General features: G+C 45.4%; 1 protein-coding gene across 2 annotated transcripts; it reads right to left on the bottom strand.

The window, feature by feature from the left end:
- On the bottom strand, positions 1–24,305 carry LOC116954600 (cysteinyl leukotriene receptor 2-like). 2 transcript variants are annotated; one of them, XM_032975250.2, is made up of 2 exons: positions 24,169–24,305; positions 1–8,648 (listed from the first exon to the last, which is right to left on the bottom strand). In XM_032975250.2, the coding sequence occupies exon 2, from the start codon at positions 8,527–8,529 to the stop codon at positions 7,231–7,233; it is 1,299 nt and encodes a 432-aa protein (XP_032831141.2). In that variant the 5' UTR covers positions 8,530–8,648; positions 24,169–24,305; the 3' UTR covers positions 1–7,230. The 2 variants fall into 2 exon arrangements, with proteins under 2 accessions (XP_032831141.2, XP_075908394.1); XM_076052279.1 differs by lacking the exon at positions 24,169–24,305 and adding an exon at positions 8,982–9,075.
- Positions 24,306–25,119: the final 814 nt, after the last annotated feature.

Below are 25,119 nucleotides of genomic sequence, written 5' to 3'. Positions count from 1 at the left end.
ATGCAGTGAATACATTTATGTACGTGAAATTTACACGTTCCATGCGATGCCGTACAAATTATACCCCTTGCATTATACACTATTCGCGTAGTCGTGTAAATTGCGGGAACAAAAGATGATTCTGACAAACATTGTCAACAGATGAGAGATCATGTTCAACAGGACGCCAGGCGCAAGGAACTCTATGGATTGTTGGATCGCCAAGACCACAACGGCTTCGGGTGGCCTTCATCCAGCAGTGTATAGATCTTGGCTGATGATGGTGAACATAAATAATTATTTCCTAATAGAAGCTCCCAGCGGGTGCAGAGAAATGTCGGCCATTAGTTTTCACTCATTACACACAAAGTGCTTGCCACAAATGAACCACAATACCTTGATGATCTCGTCAAGGAGGATAAACCATCACACGAACTCCGATCACCCTCGCAGCTGCGGCTTTTGGCTAGCCATCGAACAAAAACGGTCACTGCATCGCGCTTTCAGATGTGCTTCTGCGGCCGTCTGGAACGCTCTTCCTTCCAATATTAGGAAGCCGCTGGAGCTATGCACTTCTAAATCATCTCGATTGAAAACTAATTTCTTTAGAACTGTTTTTTTGCATTCAGTTTGTGGTCCTTCACCCTGCACCTCCGATTTGCACGGTTGGCTACGTACGGTGCAAAAGAAGCTCAACATACGTACAAATAGACGGACAATGCGTGGGTACGCCCCACAAACATCAGAGAGAGCTAATAGCAGGACCACGCAAACCCACACAGCAGAATGCACCGTCCCACTTTGAATGTTTTGAAACGATTACAGTCCCCAAGGGCTGGATGGAGCGAGAAGTACTGTGGATGTGTTGTTCCGGGTCGCTGACCATGCACACACCGGGCTTGAAATCAAGCTCTGGTTACTCCACACGCATCGGAATCATACGTGGATTAAAATGTGGATACTCCAGAGCAGGGGTCGGGAACCTTTTTGACTAAGAGAGCCATGAAAGCAACAAATTTGGAAATTTATTTCAGTGAGAGCCATATAATATATTTTAAAAGTGAATTCAACTAAATGTCAGTATAATAAGCCTCTGAATTTATTCTTTTAAATAATGTTGTTATAACACTCACCATTAATGCGACTTCTGGTGCTGCATGGATTTGCTGATGTCTTTGTAGTCGGGTTGGTACTTGGTGAGGTTAAGCTTCATGCAAGCGTTGAGGCTTTCATCCGTTAAACGTGATCGTAGGTTGGACTTGATGTTTTTAAGATGTGAGAATGACTGCTCACATGCATACGTAGATCCAAACATGGTCAATACAGCAATACTCACACGCTGCAGTGTGTGGTATGTGACAGGAAGCGCGTTCCAAGTTTTGAGAATCAGCTGGTCTTCGGGTTGGAGTTTTTTCATTTCTGTCCACATGTGCTTGCTCGCCAACTCCGCTTTCTGTCGTGTGATTCTTTCCAAATCTTCATTCAGTGACTTGAACTTATTCACCCACATGTCTGAGGCCTTCAGGTCAGCCACTTCTGCTTCAAAATCTCTGACGGAGACACCAGGGATGTAATTCAGGTCGGCTGTGTTCAGTGAACACTCGTTTGGATGGGTGATGAACTTAAAAAGACGAGTGTGCTCACGAAATTCTCCAAAGCGTGCTTTGAAGGACTGTAGGAGACTGGATGTGCAGCCAGCTAGCTGGTGGAGATCAAGGTTTTGAATGGGCTCACTTGCTGTGCATGCATCTTTAAATTGGCTCAGTTTTTCAAAATGTAGTAAACGACCTGTTTCAAGATCCGTGATGAAAAGCTCCAGCTTGTTTTCAAAAGCAAATACAGCTTGTTGAAGGGATAACACTGTATTTCCAATGCCTTGCATTTTCACGTTGAGCTGGTTCAGATGTTCAGTCAGATCTACGAGATAGTAAAACTTGAGGAGCCACTCGGTGTCGGCTAGCTCAGGATGCCCGACGCCTTTCATTTCAAGGAAAGTCCGGATTTCGTTCAGGCAAGCCGCAAAACGGCTAAGCACCTTCCCTCTTGACAACCAACGCACATTGCTGTGCAAAAGCAGACCAGGATAGTTATTTACAACTTCATCCAGCAGTGTTTTAAACTGGCGATCATTTAAGGCTCGGGCAACAATAAAGTTGATCACACGAATGACCAGCGACATCACTTCGCCAAACTGCCTGTCACACATCTGAGCACAAAGTGCCTCCTGGTGTATAATGCAATGGAAACTTAGGATGGGTCTATTTTCATGTTCACGGAGAAGCGCCACAAATCCTTTGTTTTTCCCCACCATACACGGAGCACCATCAGTACACACTGAGAGAAGTTTATCCATAGGTAGACTTTTTTCTTGCGCAAACTCCATGAAAGACTTGAATAAATCCTCACCTCTTGTGGACCCTTTTAATGGCAGAACAGCAAGACTTTCTTCGCGCAGTGTGTCACCAACAGCATATCTTGCAATCACGCTGAACTGCGACAAATGGCTCACGTCTGTTGACTCATCCAAAGCCAGAGAAAAGAACGGCGCTGCATTTATGTCCTTCACTTGCGTTTCCTCCACTTTGTTTGCCATCACGATGGTACGATCATGAACAGTTCTTGCCGACAGAGGCATGTCTTGTATCCGTTTGATTATCTTGTCTTTGTTCGGAAGATCATCAAAAAGTTCATTGGCTACATCCAGCATGAACGTTTTAGCATACTCGCCATCTGTGAATGGTTTTCCGTTCCTCACTATTGCTAAAGAACCAGCAAAGCTAGCCGAATTATAGTCACCTTGCCGGGTCCATACGTGGAGTTGCTGCTGGCTAGCTTGCACCCTGCTCAGAAGCTCTTGGGACGCTTTCTTTCTGCTGTCTCCCGCAGGGTATTTTGATGCAAAGGTAGCGTGGCGCGTGTCGAAGTGCCGCTTTACATTCGACCGTTTCAACGATGTAATTTTGTCATTGCAAATTAGACACACCGCAGAACCCGCTCTCTCCACAAAGGCGAATTCTTCGGTCCATTCGTCCTGAAATGTACGATACTCGTCGTCTTTTTTTCTTTTCGCCATCTTCTTCGTCGAAGGGTTAGCTTTGAGCTAATGACCGAGCAGACGCAGTCTCAGACTGATTCAAAAGGGGGCGTTTACCTGTTTTACCCAGCAACGGCAAACGTAGGCCAGTATCATCCAATTAAAATAATGGACAATTGCTCCTGCAGCCCTGAACAGGACATGCGCAGTGAAAAATCGATGGATGGATTAAAACAAGTGAGAATATTTTGTTTTATCTGCGAGCCATATGCAATCATCAAAAGAGCCACATCTGGCTCGCGAGCCATAGGTTCCCGACCCCTGCTCCAGAGCCACTTCCGCGACGTTTAGCCAGCGTGGAAGGAAAACCCAAACAATTACCACTAGAGGGAGCGTTTAAGAAGCCATTACAAAGTTGAACCGTTGCACCACTAACATGTAAACAACCCCACCTCAATGCATAAAGAGGCGATATTAACTCCAAAGCATGAATGACAATACAATAGAGGTTTTTGGGTAAGAGCGTTTTTTGTGTAAATCTGTCGTTAAACCCGCCACCACCAGACACAGGGAATCCGTAAGGCTTGTCACGTTAAGTAAACGTGCCAATTCGCTACTAGTACAGCACACCGGTGTGTTGGAGAGTAAACCCACAACGTTTGCAATTCGAGTATTATGACGTTTTGCCAGTAATTACAACCAACATCATTAGGCGACAGAGTTGTGGAGAAATCCTCCTTCTGCTGTTTCCATCTTATCTACATATATATAAAAGGCAAAGTTGTGAATATGTGTCTGTTCAAAATGTTTATCGTACTTCTCGACATGCAACAAACTTGAAATTTGCCATGTGGGTACTTTCCAGACTGTACACCATGCAACAATTATAAAAATACACCTTTTTTTTAGGGGGGGGAGCTCAATAATGCATATATTTTTTGCACGGCAAGTGAGCTGTGACGTCACATCTGTCACGTGACCCTCGCACGTGGAAGCGTAACGCATTGTAGTGTAGCGGTTAGCGCGCTGTGCTACGAACCTGGCGACCCGAATTCGATTCCCGCTCCCGGCCACCACCGGTGACGATTATTTGAACCGGTCCTGGGCCTCCCCTAGGTCGACTCAGCCTCAAACGAGTAACTGCTGTGGTGTGTCAACATCGCCACTGGGGAGATACAGGCGGCCGGGCGTGCTGCTGGCCACCCACCCCCTAGTGTGCCGTGCCGGCCTTCATAGGTGCTCGCTAACAGCACTTGCCCCCTACAGGCTACACGGGGGATTTTGTCTTTATCCTGTTTGTGTGTGTGGGAGGGGACTGCGTAGCGATTCGCGCGCTGCGCTACGAACCCGGCGACCCGAGTTCCATTCCCGCTCACGGCCACCACCGGTGACGATTATTTGAACCGGTCCTGGGCCTCCCCTAGGTCGACTCAGCCTCAAACGAGTAACTGCTGTGATATGTGTGAACATCGCCACTGGGGAGACAAAGGCGGCCGCCCGTGGTGAATCCAAGTTCCGAGCGAAGCCGGGCAGTACAGCTAGTATCTTATATAATGTGTTGGTTAAGACAAACCCCAACGGTTCAAGTAATTACGAACCTAGGAATTTGGGGGAGTAAAGATCACCAGAGCAGCACAGGGTTCACAACGCGCTTTCATGTTCCCGTTCGTCGACTATAAAGTTTACATTCTAATTGAGTTTCTGTTTGACGCTTATTTGCTCGATGCAATAAAAGGTCGCGTGGGCTGCTGGAGTGGTGCATTGTGACCTCCCAAAGGGCACACGGGCGGCAAATAGACAGATGGGGTGGCCAGGCTCACTGCCAAGTGGATGTTGCGATTTCCAATAATCGCACCTATGTCGAATGTTTCCAGGAAAGCCTCGCTGAGTTTGAAAAAACATTGGGATGTTTCGCCAATGCGTCGTTTATCGAGTGTTTAATCAGTGGCTTCATTATTTATCCACTACTGCATAGCCAATAATATCTCTGCTTTTAATATAAATATTGCTCATTCTGATACATTTATAACACAACCAGTGACTAATGCGCATGTAGATGTAAGAGCCCATGTGTCGAACCACTGATGGATGATGGCGTCCCCCATGCCGTGCGTGTCCTGTGGATTTTTATTTTTACCCATACTTCACCACGATAGTGCGGATTGGTGATGGCAGCGAGCATAAACCATGGGAACATATAAATACAGTACAACGATAGATTTTACCACACTGTCCTCTGCTGTCCACCTTGTAATCCCACAGGCTATAAACCACTTGTGGTATGTATGTGTGTGTTTTGAACTTCTTTCGCACCGTACGTAGCCAACCGTTCTAATAGGAGGTGCGGGAGAAGGACAACAAGCTAAACACAACAATCAGTTCTAAAGAAATTAGTTTTCAATCTAGATTGAAAAGTGCATAGCTCCAGTGGCTTTCTGTCGGAAAGAAGAGCGTTCCAGACGGCCGCAGAAGCGCATCTGAAAGCGCGCGATGCAGTGACCGTCTTTGTTCGATGGCCAGTCAAAATCCGCTGCTGCTGCGAGGATGAGCGGAGTTCGCGTGATGGTTCTTGCTCCAAGCAATGCCCAGGCTCAACCCCAGATTAGCTTCCGAAATCTGGCAAAACAATATGGCGAATTCATGATACAGGTTATTTTGGGTTAGATCGTGTAAATATAAATGTGTCGTTAAACCCGCCACCTCCCGACACAGCCAATTAGTAAGGTTTGTCAAGTAAACAGAAAATGCCAATTCGTTACTAGTACAGCACACCGGTGTGTTGGAGAGCAAATCCACAACATTTCCAATCTGAGTACGACGTTTCGCCAGTAATTACAACTAGAGTCAGGCGACAGCCAGATTTACGAGTTGCAAGTGATGGGCGGGTAACCCAGTGAGTAAATCCATGTGAAATTCTTTACGGGAACTCAAAGGTCGTGCAGTCCTCTTACACAGATAGTTCTTTTTTTTTTAACCACAGCGTCCCTTGCGGATCCTGATTTCGCGGCAAACGGCGTTGTCACCGTACCAACGGGCCTTCTTCACAAACCGCAGTCCTCGCAACCCCACGCCCTTTGCCGCCTTTGCATGTTTACCGATGCTTCTACGTCACGTGGGCCACGTGGCAGGGTGTTTGGCAATCGTGCGGCGCGCAAAGGCCCAATTCTCGGCGTCTACACAGAGGGAAGCGGTGCGAGCCGCGGTCGATTTGTGAGCATCGCAGCGAATGCCAAGACGTTGGCAAGCGCCCCAATTGTCCCAGGCTCTTAGACCAGGGGCACAGCCACTGCGGATGGCCTGGGTCCAGAATTTGCCACGTTGTATCATTACCCGGTACGTGGCTCGATTTGTTTTATACAGGGTGGTCCACATGTCTTGAGACTGACAATTATCAGGATGTTTTTATGCTGGAGAAATCCGATGAGCTGCAAAGCTTTTTCATAGATGTCCAGTAATTGACCCCTATCATTTTTTCCCCTTTGCATATTCATTTCTGTTTTAAGTAAAACTTACTTTAATAAAATATATATTTAGTTTTAGATAATTAAATGGGGGGGGGGGTGGGGGGTCACAAGACACCTGGACCACCCTTGACCACCCTGGACCACCTGCAGACCAATGCCTGTGGTCACTTGCAAATAAGACTCTACTGGCTTCTTGCATTCTCACTTGGAGAAACACAAATTTAACTTGAAAATGTGTGTCCCGGTCCCGAGTTTGTCTCTAGATATATCTAAGCGACAGCGGCAACGTTTTGCACAGAGAACGTGATACATTTGAGTGGGCTTGTCTTCCCCCCCTTCAGTAACGTCACATTAATGCCGATTTTTCCTGATGATGGAACTTCGCGTCGACAGTAGGCTCAGCGCCGAGTAGGTAGTCGGCTGATTACGTAAGGTTTAATACAACTGTGGCACAAATAGAACCCCTGTGATCCGTGACACGGTTGGGAGAGGACTCTGTGAACGCCATCCCACCCTGTAGTCTGACGAACAAACCGTGGCTGGGCCGGCTGCTGCTGCTGGTTCGGCTCTGCACCAACGACAAGTCCCTTGGGCCCACCCACCCCACGTTCACTCTCATCAGTGGTGACCCAGAGCCACGGCAGCTCTCTCGTGGCCCCGCTAACCCAGCGGAGCCAGGGCTGGGCATCGAACTGACCTCCCCCCCACCACCCCCCCCCCAATTTCCGAAGCGTGTCCGCGCCCCCCTTTGCCCTAGACGGGGCAGTCCAAAGTCGCCACTTTCTCCACGCGTGACGGCGCGCGCCCAGGGGACGCAGTGCCCCTGTTGTTGTTGCTGCTGCTGTTGTTGTTGTTGTTGCTGCTGCTGTTTTTGTTGCTGTTTGTGTGCAGGACGACGGCGCCGGTGCCCCCGGCCGCGCCGCCGCTCACCATCCTCGTCGACTGCAGCCTCACGGCGGAGTCCCACATCGCCAGCGCCCTTCGGCGGAAAATCTCCCCCGAGAAGTAGTAGAGCAGCGGGTCGAGCACGCAGTTGAGCGCCGTGAGCGCGGCGGCGGCCAGCAGGCCCTTGTGCACCGCCACCCAGTCCCCCCCGCGCCAGAGCCGCAGGTGCAGGTAGACGGTGCGCAGCACGTGGTAGGGGATGAAGCACACGACGAAGACCAGCACCACGGCCAGCATGAGGTGCGCCGCGCGCCTGCGCCTGGCCGCGCGCACTCCCCCGCTGGCGCGCAGCCGGAGCATCGCCGGCAGAGACGACGACGACGGCACCGGCGAGGCGGACGTCTCGGGGCCGCCCGCGAGCGACCGCCAGATGCCCGCGTAGCAGAGCAGGATGACGGCGAAGGGCATCGCGCACCCCACCGCGGCGGCGAAGGCGTTCATCTTGTAGAGGAAGGAGACGGAGCCCTTCTGCAGGTCGAAGCACTTGGTGCCCTGTTCGGAGGAGCGCTTGACGAGCAGCGGAGCGGACGAGGAGAGCACGAAGATCCAGATGGCCGCGCACGCGAGCGCGGCGCGCCTCATCGTGATCAGCGCCTTGGCGCGCATCGGCCGCGCCACGGCCAGGTAGCGCATGACGCTGTAGCAGGCGAGCAGGTAGATGCTGCCGTACATGTTCACGTAGAAGGCGTAGTGGCTGACGCGGCAGAGGGTGGCGGGCAGCTCCACGTCAGCCGCCCGCGAGTAGTAGAACAGGCGGATGGGCAGCGAGAGCACGAAGAGGAGGTCGGCGAACGCCAGGTTGATGAGGCACATGCAGCTGGGCGAGCGGTAGCGCCGGTGCCACAGGAAGTCCCACAGCGCCACCGAGTTGCCCGCGAAGCCCAGCGCGAACGTGGCCGAGTAGATGACGAGCAGCAGCGGGTACTTGTACTCCTCCCCCGAGAACACGGCCGAGACGTTCGCGTGTCCCATCGAGAAGTTGCCGAGAATGACGCCGACGCCGCCGCTGTTGTTGTTGTTGTTGTCGGTGCCATCGCCGAGGTCGCCGACGATGGTCGCGGCGGCGCCGGAGCACTCTGGCCCGGAGTTCCGCGCTCCTTCCGTCATGACCCGGGAGTCGACGACGCTCGAGCTCCCGGCGCCGCCGTGCGCTGACGAACGCCCCGAAGGGAGGTCGACGTCACGGCGGTAGCGGTCGTCCTGGGCCCCTCGCGCCGCCTCATCCACTGTGGGGGTAGTGGTGGGTCGTGGTGGTGGCGGTGGTGGTGGTGGTGATGATAATAACGAGTTAGCACATTTGGTGTTGGCACTCTCGTCTCGAGAGCTCAAGGCGATCGCGAAGGCAGGCGTTTTGTTGCGGGACGCAGCGGGGCGTGTGGCGGTGGGGGGATATGACTGCCCTGCGTGTGCGATCACAATTGAAGTACGTTGCTGCGGTACTTGCTACACGCGGGGCCAGGACGCGCTTGCCGAACGCTTCGTTTCGAAATGTGCGCACGCTCGCTCGCTCGTGTCTGCGGACACGCGCGTATCGATGTGTGCGCGTGTGCGACTCTCACCCGAAGGGATTCGGAAGTACCTCGGTGATGGGGAACGGTTGTTTCCCGATCCTGTTAACATCGGGCAGCGTTGTGCAATTGTCCTAAGCTGACTTCCCACCATCCCCCCTCCACCCCGTTGCAGTGTTAAGAGCGAGAGAGCGAGAGATAGAACCCCCGACACGCTCCTCGTGGTGACTCAATCAATGCCAGCTCACAGAAAATGCGCCGCGTGGGGGAGGCAAGGAGACCTGTGACCTGGTTTACCAGTCCCATGGTGTGGTGCGAGAAGTCATTCATTGTCAAAGTCAAGGAATTACGCAAATGCTCTTGAGAGGCAGAGAGATCCCTCTCTCTTGCCATGTGGATTAGAGCACAGTAGAACACCTCTTAAAGGCGGTAATTGGTTCCACGAAACCGGCCGTTCAGTGATTTGGTCGTTAAGCGAGTCTAGGAAAATCACGTTAAAGGCTAAATTCGTTCCGATAGCATCGAAAGTTACCCTTTTAACACAAAAAAACGTACTTTCTAATATTTAAACGATGGATATCAATACATAAAGATACTGTACTAACAATAGTATAAACACATAACATTAAAATAAACATGGTTAATGAATGCATTAAATAATATTGACTGTGCATACAACAGCCTGTCTAGCAGGGGAAAGGTCGGTAAGCGAACACATTGGGCTTTATGGGGGCACTACACTACTATACACTACACTATACACTACACTACTATACACTACACACTACTATACACTACACTATACACTACTATACACTTTACTACTATACACTACACTACTATACACTACTATACACTACACTGTACACTACTATACACTACACACTACACTATACTACTATACACTACACTGTACACTATACTATACTACTATACACTACACTACTATACACTATACTACTATACACTATCCTACTATACACTATCCAACTAAACTACTATACACTATACTACTATACACTACACTATACACTAAACTACTATACACTATACTATACACTACACTATACTACTATACACTACACTATACACTACACACTACAATACACTACACTATACACTAGACTACTATACACACTATACTACTATACACTACACTATACACTGCACTACTATACACTACACTACTATACACTACACTATACACTACACTACTATACACTACACTACTATATACCACACTATACACTACACTATACTACTATACACTACACTATACACTACACTACTATACACTACACTACTATACACTACACTATACACTACACTATACACTACACTATACACTACACACTACACTACTATACACTACACTATAGACTACACTATACACTACTATACACTATACTACTATACACTATACTACACTAATATTCACTACACTATACACTACACTATACTACACTATACTACTATACACGATAATACACTACTATACACTACACTATACTACTATACACTACACTATACACTACTATACACTACACTACACAATACACTACTAAACACTATACTACTATACACTACACTATACACTACACACTACACTACTATACACTACTAGACACTACACTACACACTACACTACTATACACTACTATACACTATACTACTATACACTACACTATACACTACACACAACACTACTATACACTACACTACACAATACATAATACACTATTATACACTATACTACTATACACTACACTATACACTACACACTACACTACTATACACTATCCTACTATACACTTACTACTATACACTATCCTACTATACACTATACTACTATACACTATCCTACTATACACTACACTACTATACACCACACACTACACTACTATACACTACACTACTATGCACGACACTATACACTACACTACTATACACTATACTACTATACACTACACTATACACTACTATACACTACACTATACACTACACACTACACAATACACTACTATACACTATACTACTATACACTACACACTACACTACTATACACTACACTACACACTACACTACAAACTACACTACTATACACTACACTACTATACACTACACTAATATACACTATACTACTATACACTACACTATACACTACACACAACACTACTATACACTACACAATACATAATACACTACTATACACTATACTACTATACACTACACTATACACTACACACTACACTACTATACAATATCCTACTATACACTATACTACTACACACTATCCTACTATACACTATACTACTATACACTATCCTACTATACACTACACTACTATACACTACACACTACACTACTATACACTACACTACTATGCACGACACTATACACTACACTACTATACACTAAACTACTATACACTACACTATACACTACTATACACTACACTATACACTACACACTACACAGTACACTACTATACACTACACACTACACTACTATACACTACCCTACTATACACTATACTACACACTATCCTACTATCCACTATGCTACTATACACCATCCTACTATACACTACACTACTGTACACTACTATACACTACACACTACACTACTATACACTACACTACTATGCACGACACTATACACTACACTACTATACACTATACTACTATACACTACACTGTACACTAATATACTACTATACACTACACTATACACTACACACTACACTACTATACACTACACTACACACTACACAATACACTACTATACACTACACTACACACTACACTACTATACACTATCCTACTATACACTATACTACTACAAACTATCCTACTATACACTACACTACTATACACCACTATACACTACACACTATACTACTATACACTACACTATTATGCACGACACTATACAATGCACTACTATACACAAAACTACTATACACTGTACACTACACTATACACTACTATACACTACACAATACACTACTATACACTACACTTCTATACACTATACTACTATACACTACACACTAAACTACTCTACACTATACTACTATACACTACACACTACACTACTATACACTACACTACTATACACTAAACTACTATACACTACACTATACACTACACACTACACTACACCACACTACACACTACACTACTATACATTATACTACTATACACTACACACTACACTACTATACACTACACTACTATGCACGACACTATACACTACACTACTATACACTAAACTATTATACACTACACTATACACTACACACTAAACTACTATACACTATACTATACACTATACTACTTTACACTACACACTACACTACTACACACTACACTACACACTACACTATACTACTATACACTACACTATACACTACACACTACAATACACTACACTATACACCAGACTACTATACACACTATACTACTATACACTACACTATACACTACACACTACACTACTATACACTACACTATACACTACTATACACTACACTACTATATACTACACTATACACTACACTATACTACTATACACTACACTATACACTAATATACACTAGACTATACACTACACTATACACTACACACTACACTACTATACACTACACTATAGACTACACTATACACTACACTACACTATACACTACACTACTATACACTACACTATAGACTACACTATACACTACACTACTATACACTATACTACTATACACTATACTACACTACTATTCACTACACTATACACTACACTATACTACTATACACTACTATACACTATACTACTATACACTATAATACACTACTATACACTACACTATACACTACACTATACTACTATACACTACACTATACACTACTATACACTACACAATACACTACTATACACTATACTACTATACACTACACTATACACTACACACTATACTACTATACACTACACTACTAGACACTACACTACACACTACACTACTATACACTACACTACTATACACTACACTACTATACACTATACTACTATACACTACACTATACACTACACACAACACTACTATACACTACACTACACAATACATAATACACTACTATACACTATACTACTATACACTACACTATACACTACACACTATACTACTATACACTACACACTACACTACTATACACTACACTACTATACACTACACTACTATACACTATACTACTATACACTACACTATACACTACACACAACACTACTATACACTACACTACACAATACATAATACACTACTATACACTATACTACTATACACTACACTATACACTACACACTACACTACTATACACTATCCTACTATACACTTACTACTATACACTATCCTACTATACACTACACCACTATACACTACACACTACACTACTATACTCTACACTTCTATGCACGACACTATACACTACACTACTATAGACTATACTACTATACACTACACTATACACTACTATACTACTATACACTACACTATACACTACACACTACACAATACACTACTATACACTATACTACTATACACTACACACTACACTACTATACACTACACTACACACTACACTACTATACACTACACTACTATACACTACACTACTATACACTATACTACTATACACTACACTATTCACTACACACAACACTACTATACACTACACAATACATAATACACTACTATCCACTATACTACTACACACTATCCTACTATACACTATACTACTATACAGTATCCTACTATACACTACACTACTATACACTACACACTACACTACTATACACTACACTACTATGCACGACACTATACACTACACTACTATACACTAAACTACTATACACTATACACTACACTATACACTACTATACTACCATACACTACACTACACACTACACAATACACTACTATACTACTATACACTACACTACACACTACACTACTATACACTACCCTACTATACACTATACTACTACACACTATCCTACTATACACTATGCTCCTATACACTATCCTACTATACACTACACTACTGTACACTACTATACACTACACACTAATATACACTACACTACTATGCACGACACTATACACTACACTACTATACACTAAACTACTATACACTATACTACTATACACTACACTATACACTACTATACTACTATACACTATACTATACACTACATACTACACAATACACTACTATACTACTATACACTACACACTACACTACTATACACTACCCTACTATACACTATACTACACACTATCCTTCTATCCACTATGCTACTATACACTATCCTACTATACACTACACTACTGTACACTACTATACACTACACACTACACTACTATACACTACTATGCACGACACTATACACTACACTACTATACACTATACTACTATACACTACACTGTACACTAATATACTACTATACACTACACTATACACTACACTACTATACACTACACTACACACTACACTACTATACACTATACTACTACACACTACACTATACACTACTATACACTACACTACTATACACTACACTACACACTACACTACTATACACTATCCTACTATACACTATACTACTACACACTGTCCTACTATACACTAAACTACTATACACCACTATACACTACACACTATACTACTATACACTACACTGCTATGCACTACACTATACAATGCACTACTATACACTAAACTACTATACACTGTACACTACACTATACACTACTATACACTACACTATACACTACACAATACACTACTATACACTATACTACTATACACAACACTTCTATACACTATATTACTATACACTACACACTACACTACTATACACTATACTACTATACACTACACACTACACTACTATACACTACACTACTATACACTATACTACTATACACTACACTATACACTACACTACTATACACCACACTACACACTACACTACTATACATTATACTACTATACACTACACACTACACTACTATAGACTACACTACTATACACTACACTACTATGCACGACACTATACACTACACTACTATACACTAAACTATTATACACTATACACTACTATACTACTATACACTACACTATACACTACACAATACACTACTATACTACTATACACTACACTACACACTACACTACTATACACTATACTACTACACACTATCCTACTATACACTATGCTCCTATACACTATCCTACTATACACTACACTGCTGTACACTACTATACACTACACACTACACTACTATACACTACACTACTATGCACGACACTATACACTACACTACTATATACTAAACTACTATACACTATACTACTATACACTACACTATACACTACTATACACTACACTATACACTACACACTACACAATACACTACTATACACTACACTACATACTACACTACTATACACTACCCTACTATACACTATACTACACACTATCCTACTATACACTATGCTACTATACACTATCCTACTATACACTACACTACTGTACACTACTATACACTACACACTACACTACTATACACTACACTACTATGCACGACACTATACACTACACTACTATACACTATACTACTATACACTACACTATACACTAATATACTACTATACACTACACTATACACTACACACTACTATACACTACACAATACACTACTATACACTATACTACTATACACTACTATACACTACACTACTATACACTACACTATTATACACTATCCTACTATACACTATACTACTACACACTATCATACTATACACTACACTACTATACACCACTATACACTACACACTACACTACTATACACTACACTACTATGCACGACACTATACAATGCACTACTATACACTATACTACTATACACTGTACACTACACTATACACTACTATACACTACACTATACACTACACAATACACTACTATACACTATACTACTATACACTACACTTCTATACACTGTACTACTATACACTACACACTACACTACTATACACTATACTACTATACACTACACACAACACTACTATACACTACACTATACACTACTATACACTACACTATACACTACACACTACACTACTATACACCACACTACACACTACACTACTATACATTATACTACTATACACTACACACTACACTACTATACACCACACTACACACTACACTACTATACATTATACTACTATACACTACACACAACACTACTATACACTACACTACTATACTACTATACACTACACTATACACTACACACTACACTACTATACACTATACTACACACTACACTACTATACACTATGCTACTATACACTACACTATACACTACACTATACACTACTATACTACTATACACTGTTATACACTATACTACTATACACTACATTATACACTACACACTACACTACTATACACTTCACTACACACTACACTACTATAGACTTTACTACTAAACACTACACTATACAGTACACACTACACTACTATACACTAAACTACTATACACTACACACTATACTACTATACACTATACTACTATACACTATACTAATATACACTACACACTACACTACTATACACTATACTACTATACACTACACAATACACTACTATACACTACACTACTATACACTATACTACTATACACTACACTATACACTACACACTACTATACACTATACTACTAAACACTACACACTACACTACTATACACGACACTACACACTACACTACTATACACTATACTACTATACACTACAATACACTATACTACTTACACGACACTACTATACACTAGACTACAATACACTACTATACACTACAATACACTACACTACTTACACTACACTACTATACACTACACTATACACTACACAACTGACACTACACACTACACTACTATACACTATACTACTATACACTACAATACACTATACTACTTACACGACACTACTATACACTAGACTACAATACACTACTATACACTACAATACACTACACTACTTACACTACACTACTATACACTACACTATACACTACACAACTGACACTACACACTACACTACTATACACTATACTACTATACACTACAATACACTATACTACTTACACGACACTACTATACACTAGACTACAATACACTATACACTACAATACACTACAATACACTACTTACACTACACTACTATACACTACACTATACACTACACAACTATACACTACACACCACATTACAATACACTACACTACTATACACCAAATCATACGCTACACACTGGGCTCTATGGAGGCCCGTCGATAAGTCATTAGTCGTTAACTGGTGGTCGTTTAGAGGGGTTCTACTCTATGTAAGCAGGATAGAGCGACGTTATATTTACCATTAAGATACGTAACTCTCGCATACCATCGTAGCAAAGTGCACGAGGCAGTTGCCTGCCGTGATGTAACCATCAGAATCGTGGTGGAGACCGACGAGGTCAAACGAGGTCAAAGAGGTCAAACGCAAACAAAAGCTACAAATTTATGGGACTTTTTATGCCACTATCAAAGTATGAAAAAGAAGAATAGGTTTGTTACCCTTTTTGGCAATAAAACAGACGTTAAGGGGCCGTCCATAAATGACGTCACGCGATTTTGGACGATTTTTGACCTCCCCCCCCCCCCCTTCGTCACACGGCGTCACAAGAAGTCAGACCCCCCCCCCCCATAAAATATGACGTCACAAAGCTCTGCCCCCTCCCCCCCAAAATTCATGCTTCAAATCGCTTTAAACTATTGTCATTGCGGTGCGTATTTAATGTGGCGCTGCACTCTGATGCTGAAGGAGAAAACATTACGAAGTCAATTTAATTAAGTAGAACGTGTTGTCTATATTTATTTAAAGTTGACGTCACATTTCTCAACCCCCCCCACGTCACACATCGTCACAAATGTCTGACCCCCCCCCCCCCAGGTGCGTGACGTCATTTATGGACGGCCCCTAAGATGTTCAAACACCAAATAGTTACGCTTTGCGAGCAAGCAAGTCTGCATTACAACTTTATTTCGTGCTTTCGTGACTGCAGGAATTACTCTTTGGTTCTTTCGGTAAAGATTTTTGCCTATGTGTGTGTGTCTCTCTATCTCTGTGTGTCTCTGTGTTATCTCTCTCTCTCTCTGTGGGGAGCGATAGTGTAGCGGTTAGCGCTACGCTGCGCTATGAGCCTGGCGACCCGGGTTCGATTCCCGCTCACGGCCAACACCAGTGACGATTATCTGAACCGGTCCCGGGCCTCTCCTAGGTCGACTCAGCCTCAAATGAGTACCTGGTATCGGGGTGTAAACATTGCCACTAGGGAGACAAAGGCGGTCGGGCGTGGTGCTGGCCACCCACCCCCTCGTGTACCGTTACCGGCCTTCATAGGTGCTCGCTAACAGCACTTGCCCCTACAGTCTGTTAAGGCTATACGGGGTATCTTTGTTTATCTTTGTGTGTCTCTGTGTTATCTCTCTCTCTGCTTGTGTGTCTCCTGTACTGTGTTTTATCTCTCTCTCTTAAATTTAGCAATCTTTGGAAGAACGTAATAAACCAGGTAGGGTGTTGGCTGTTATGTTAGCCGACTATATTATATTTCTAAGTTTACCAGGTTTTGTTTTCTCTTTCATTTGTACCTGATGATGATTGCTTGTGTTGCAATCAAAACGTCGTGTGCTATTATTTAATTTATTATTTTCTCTTTCTACGTTACTTTACCGAAAGAACCAAAGAGTAATTCTGCATTAACCACGCGTGCTTGTGGTGAACATGCAAACAAAACGTGCTCTGATAATACAGATACAGCCTGTTCACCACCAGTCCGTGTGGTGGTTAATGCAGACTCGATTCCCCGACACCTCTTGTTTTATTGGCACACAGGGTAAAACCTATTATTATTATTCATATAAAACTACATGGTGCGCAAGGAGGCACAGAGCGAGGCACGCTCGACATTCCATTTGAGAGACAGAGGAGCGCGTGCGATTTAGAGAACACGCGTGCGTGAGCAGCAGACACCAACTTGGGAGGTAAGGTTTGTAAGTACGTTGAACTTCTTTTGCACCGTACATAGTCAACCGTGCTAATCGGAGGTGCGGGGTGAACGACAACAAGCTAGACACCAAAAAAGCAGTTCTAAAGAAAGTCGTTTTTCAATCTAGATCTTAAAGTGCATAGTTCCAGTGGCTTCCGAATATCGGAAGGAGGAGCGTTCCAGACGGTCACGGAAGCGCATCTGAAAGCGTGCAATGCTTTGACCGCCTTTGTTCGATAGCCAGCAGCCAAAAGCCGCTGCTGCGAGGGTGACCGGAGTTCGTGTGATGGTTTATGCTCCTTAACGAGATCAGCGAGGCATTGTGGTTCATTACGTCACCACAAATGGGACATTGACTTTGGCCTTGAGCGAATTCTGCACTTTAGACTTGGCCCTCTCCGAGTTACAAAGCCAAGGCAACTACTCCCCCGCCACCCACTCACCCTGAGCGTGCTGGAATGCACCCACGCCTCGCCAGTAACTCACAGGTACCGCCTCACACGTGTCACGGGATGGAGTAAAACCGAGCCTAGCAGAATGTAACTGCACGAGGCACATCGCAGCAGGGGGCTGCCGTTGTACTGACTCATCATCATTAGCATCAGCCATGATCACTCCACTGCTGGATGAAGGCCTCCCTCCCGATTCTGTCGCATCTCTCACAATCCTTGTCATCATCGCAATCGTCAGCCAACGATCAATCCACCGCCGTATTAAAGCCCCCACGAGCCGTTGCCATCTCTCGTCGGTAACTTGACGCAGCAGTGTCACGTGACACCCGCGCACGAGCCCATTGGATCGCTCCGTCTCCTTCGGTGGACGTGCGTCTCGGAATGCGTTCCTCGTGATGCCACTCCGCAATTAGATTTTGATGACGCCGAGGATAAGATGAGGCCCCCGCCCCTCGTTGTCCTGCTGCCGTCCATAAGAAATAACGCGGCCACGTTGCTTGACTCCTTTTGAGTTAAATTTTGATTTGAAGCTTTCGTGACTGCAGGGATTCATATAATTTGGTTCTTTCGGTAAAGTCACGTAGAAGGGAAACAATACAATAATAGAAATATAAAACAATAAATTTCTCACGACGTTTCGACTGTAACGCAAGCAATCATCATCAGGTGTGGAAACCACAGCAAGAAAAAAATATTGCTGTGGTTTTCACACCTGATGATGATTGCTTGAAAGAAAATTTTCTTGCTGTGGTTTTCACCCCTGATGATGATTGCTTGCGTTGCAGTCGAAACGTCGTGAGAATTTTATTGTTTTATATTTTAAATTATTTTATTGTTTCCCTTCTACGTGGTGACTTTACCGAAATAACCAAGAATATCCTTTTGAGTTCCTTCCGCCAATTCAAATCAAAGTCAAAACCAAACCCGGTCACTCAATTCGCGGTGCACGTAGCACGCCTCTCTCTCACTGTAAACACCACGGGCTCACGACAGCTCAAATAACCATTGCACATCCTAACGATCTGTTTACTCGATGTAATCGTACGGTGCGGTCATGCGTCAATCCACTGCTGGATGAAGATCACCGTCCCACGCCGCCTTGTCAGCGGATTATGGAGCAGTGCTGCGACATCCGTTTGTTGTCCTGTAGTCACGGCCACACTTCTACGGCCCCGGCCTCAGCGTGGTGAAGTATGCTCAAAATAAATCGCCGTGACTTGTTTCAATATCATCAATCATCGTCGTCCCGAGTGGCGATGTTTACATATCACACCAGATCCAGTACTCGTCTGAGGCTGAGTCGACCTATGGGAGGCTCAGAACTGGTTCAGATGATCACCACTGGTGTTGGTCGTGAGCAGGAGTCGAACTCGGGTGGACGGGTCGTCGGTAGTAGCGCAGCGCGCTAAACCGCTGCGCCACCGCTCCGCACACAACAACAACCGCCAGTCGCCACTAAGTGGCGATGACGTCACCACGACGCACACACATACACACACATATACATACACACACATATACACACACATATACATACACATACGCACACATACACACAACAACAACCGCCATTCGCAACTAAGCGGCGATGACGTCACCACGACGCACACACATACACACATACATACACACATATACATACACACACATATATACACACACATACACACATATACATACACAACAACCGCCATTCGCCACTAAGTGGCGGTGACGTCACCACGACGCTTGTGCCAGGCTATGTGCACCCTGAGGCCACGTGAAGTGTCGAACGCCCGCCGGCAGGAGGTCACGGGGCAGACCCAGGTGCCACGGGTCGACTGACTGAGATGACTGGCTGATGCACCACCTGTGCCCCCTACTGTGCCAACCTGCTGTGCTTTAGCCACCCGGCGCTCCGCTCGTTGTTGTGAGCGTCGCTCCTCCGCCCTCCGTTGTTGTTGGAGGGCGACTGCCTCCAACTGCCCAGTAGCGTCCTTCACGAGCCTCCTCCACAGAGGCCGATCTTGACACCGCTGGTACCAGTCATCGGCAAGTCCACTCAGCTCCACGTCCTCCTGTACCACATCACTCCATCTCTTCTCTAGTCCGTGCCGCGCCCGTTTAGCCCCCTCAATCCGGCCGAACAAAAGCTGTTTCGGCATGCGGTGGCTGGGCATGCGGGCTACATGACCCAGCCATCGCAGCCTTCCCCGCCGGAGGAGCTCACCGATGGGACCTTGCCCAGATCTTTCAAGGATTTGTGAGCTCCTCACACAATCCAGTCTGGTTAAACCCAGGATGGATCGTAGGCAGGCCAGCCTAAATGTTTCTAACCGGCGAAGATGTTCCATTAGGGGGGTCCACGTTTCGCAAGCGTAGAGAAGGGAGGGAATGACCGTGGCCGAGAAAACCTGAAGCTTAGTGCGGAGCGACAGACCAGGTAGCTTCCACACAGCGTTACGCAACCGATGAAAATATATTTCCGCTCGACTGATTCGGAGTGAGACGTCAGCTGTTAAACTCGAGCCAGTCATAAGCATACATACACACATACACACATACATACACACAAAGACAAAGATCCCCCGTATAGCCTTAACAGACTGTAGGGACAAGTGCTGTTAGCGAGCACCTTACACACATACACGCCTGACCTACACCGTGGCACCACCGGTTTGAACTACTTCGCCTGATTTGCAAGGAGGACCTGGGTTCGACCCCGGCCCTGACGCCTGCTGTATACTGGGAGTTCGTGGTGTCTCTCTCCGTGGGCGCGTGGATTTTTTCTCCTGATCCTCCGATTTTCCCCTCCACATTTGGAATCAACATCACGCGTTTAGCGTATTTGGCTGCTGTAAGTATCCACGTGATGATCACCCACTTCGTTGAGCTATCATTTGTGGCCAGTTCGCTTCTGTAGAAGCGCTACACAGCTCAGTGGACCTTGGTGTCAAAACCAACATTGTATTCTACGCATGACATCATTAAATAATGATTTTGCAATGTATCACGTGGCCGTTCAGTGTTGACTCGCTCTCGACTTAATGACGAGGAACCACCCGCGAGCAGGAAAGGCAACAGCCAGATGAGCCAGGTAAGGCTCACCCGGTAAAATAAATAAATAAAATGTACATTCGTCCTAGTTAATTATTCGTGAATTCATTTTGTGTGGTAGGCAACGTCCATGCGTTATCGCGCGTGTCCGAGCTAACACTGCGCCACACCTGGGACTTACCTGTGACTAACACCACGGCACTGCTGAGACTTACCTGTGACTAACACCACGGCACTGCTGGGACTTACCTGTGACTAACACCGGAGTACTGCTGGGACTTACCTGGGACTAACACCATGGCACTGCTGAGACTTACCTGCGACTAACACCACGGCACTGCTGAGACTTACCTGCGACTAACACCACAGTACTGCTGGGACTTAGCTGTGACTAACACCGCAGTACTGCTGAGACTTACCTGGGACTAACACCATGGCACACCTGGGACTTACCTGTGACTAACACCACGGCACTGCTGAGACTTACCTGTGACTAACACCACGGCACTGCTGAGACTTACCTGTGACTAACACCACGGCACTGCTGAGACTTAGCTGGGACTAACACCGCAGTACTGCTGGGACTTACCTGTGACTAACACCACGGCACTGCTGAGACTTACCTGTGACTAACACCACGGCACTGCTGAGACTTAGCTGTGACTAACACCACGGCACTGCTGAGACTTACCTGCGACTAACACCACGGCACTGCTGAGACTTACCTGTGACAAACACCGGAGTACTGCTGGGACTTACCTGTGACTAACACCACGGCACTGCTGAGACTTACCTGTGACTAACACCACGGCACTGCTGAGACTTAGCTGTGACTAACACCACGGCACTGCTGAGACTTACCTGCGACTAACACCACGGCACTGCTGAGACTTACCTGTGACTAACACCGGAGTACTGCTGAGACTTACCTGTGACTAACACCACGGCACTGCTGAGACTTACCGCTACGTTCCCACGCACGCGATTCCAATTGCGCCCCACGATTTTGTGTCACTTTCCGATGCAGGGATCGATTCATTGTTTTGTCGTTTTTAATGCAATTGACTCAATTGTATGTTTGGGACTGTCTCGTTTTTGCTATCTCGTCTATATTGTCTTCAATGTACAGTATTATTATTATTATTTTTACCAGGTAAGGCCCACTGAGCTATATAGCTATTTTTCAGAAGCAACCTGGCTATCACAAATTATAGCTCAACGAAGTGGCTTATCATGTGCAAATGTATAGCAGCCAAATACTCTAAACGAGTGTTGTTGATTCTAACTGTGGAGGGAAATACCGGAGGACTCCGAGAAAAAATCCAAGCGACCACGGGGAGAGAGAGAGAGACACGCAAACTCAAAATATAGAGCAGCAGGCGTGAAAGTCGGGATCGAACCCATGCCCTCCTGTATACCGGGCGAGGTAGTTAACGTCTTGTAGCCACCTGTGGTGCCCCGTGAACAAAAACTTCAGCGATGGCGACGATGCGGGAGAATGCTTCCATACATCCAGCAGTAAATAGCTCATGCCCGGAATGGATGATGATGATGAAGATGATGATGGTTGTGGTGGTGGTGGTAACGGTGAATATAATCCGTACCTGTACGGACGGGACGCGTGGTTCATTTTGATCGACGAGACGACTGCGTCGCGACTTCCACGGCGCGGTGCTTCTCGTACAACCCAGGGCGCTCTCTCTCCCTCCCTCGCTCTGTCCGTTTCCACGTGGGCTGTCTGTTGTCTTGAGTCATTCCGAGAAAAAAGGGCGTAGCAAGAGCCACACGCTCTTGGGATTTCCCCCTCTCTGACCTCCCCCCCTTCCCCCCACCCCCACCTTGCTGTTCCCCACACCACTTCCTTCCCCGATGTATGTACTATGTTGGACTTCTTTCGCACCGTTCGTAGCCAACCGTGCTAATCGGAGGTGCGTGTGGTGGACAACAAACTGAACGCTAAAAAGTAGTTCTGAAGAAAAAAACATTGCAAAATCTAGATTATTTAAAAGTGCACACCTCTCAGTGGCTTCCTCATATGGAAAGGAGGAGCGTTCCAGACGGCCGCAGAAGCGCATCTGAAAGCGCGCGATGCGGTGACCGCCGCCTTTGTCCGAGGGTCAGCCAGAAGCAGCTGCTGCTGCTGCTGCTGCAAGGATGAGCGCAGTTCGCGTGATGGTTTATAATCCTTGACGAGATCGGCGAGGTGTTGTGGTTCGCTGGGTGCTTGTGCGTAAGCACTCTGCGAGTAACGGGCGCCACCTTTTAACGCTGCGTTCGTTCGCCATGCGGAAGCCAAGGCGGCTCGACAAGCACCGTACGGACACGTTGCGATCTTGCGGTTTCCCGTCACGACACACGCGGTGTGCCCGAGAATGTTGAGGCGACGGGAGACGCGCCAGCCGAGGGCGAGTCGATTGCGCGATAAGCGCTCGAGTCATCGGCTGGGATAGCGAGTGGGCCCCACGGCCATGTCTCGTCTCTGCCAGGTGTAACACCTGGGACAAGTGTAACACCTGGGACAAGTGTAACACCTGGGACAAGTGTAACACCTGGGG

Source organism: Petromyzon marinus, chromosome 55, assembly GCF_048934315.1.
Source record: "Petromyzon marinus isolate PM22_M1 ecotype Great Lakes invasive population chromosome 55, UKy_Petmar_22M1.pri1.0, whole genome shotgun sequence".
Taxonomy (NCBI): Eukaryota; Metazoa; Chordata; class Hyperoartia; order Petromyzontiformes; family Petromyzontidae; genus Petromyzon; species Petromyzon marinus.
The sequence above is the reverse complement of the archived record's forward strand: the minus strand, read 5'-3'. Positions and strand labels throughout refer to the sequence as shown.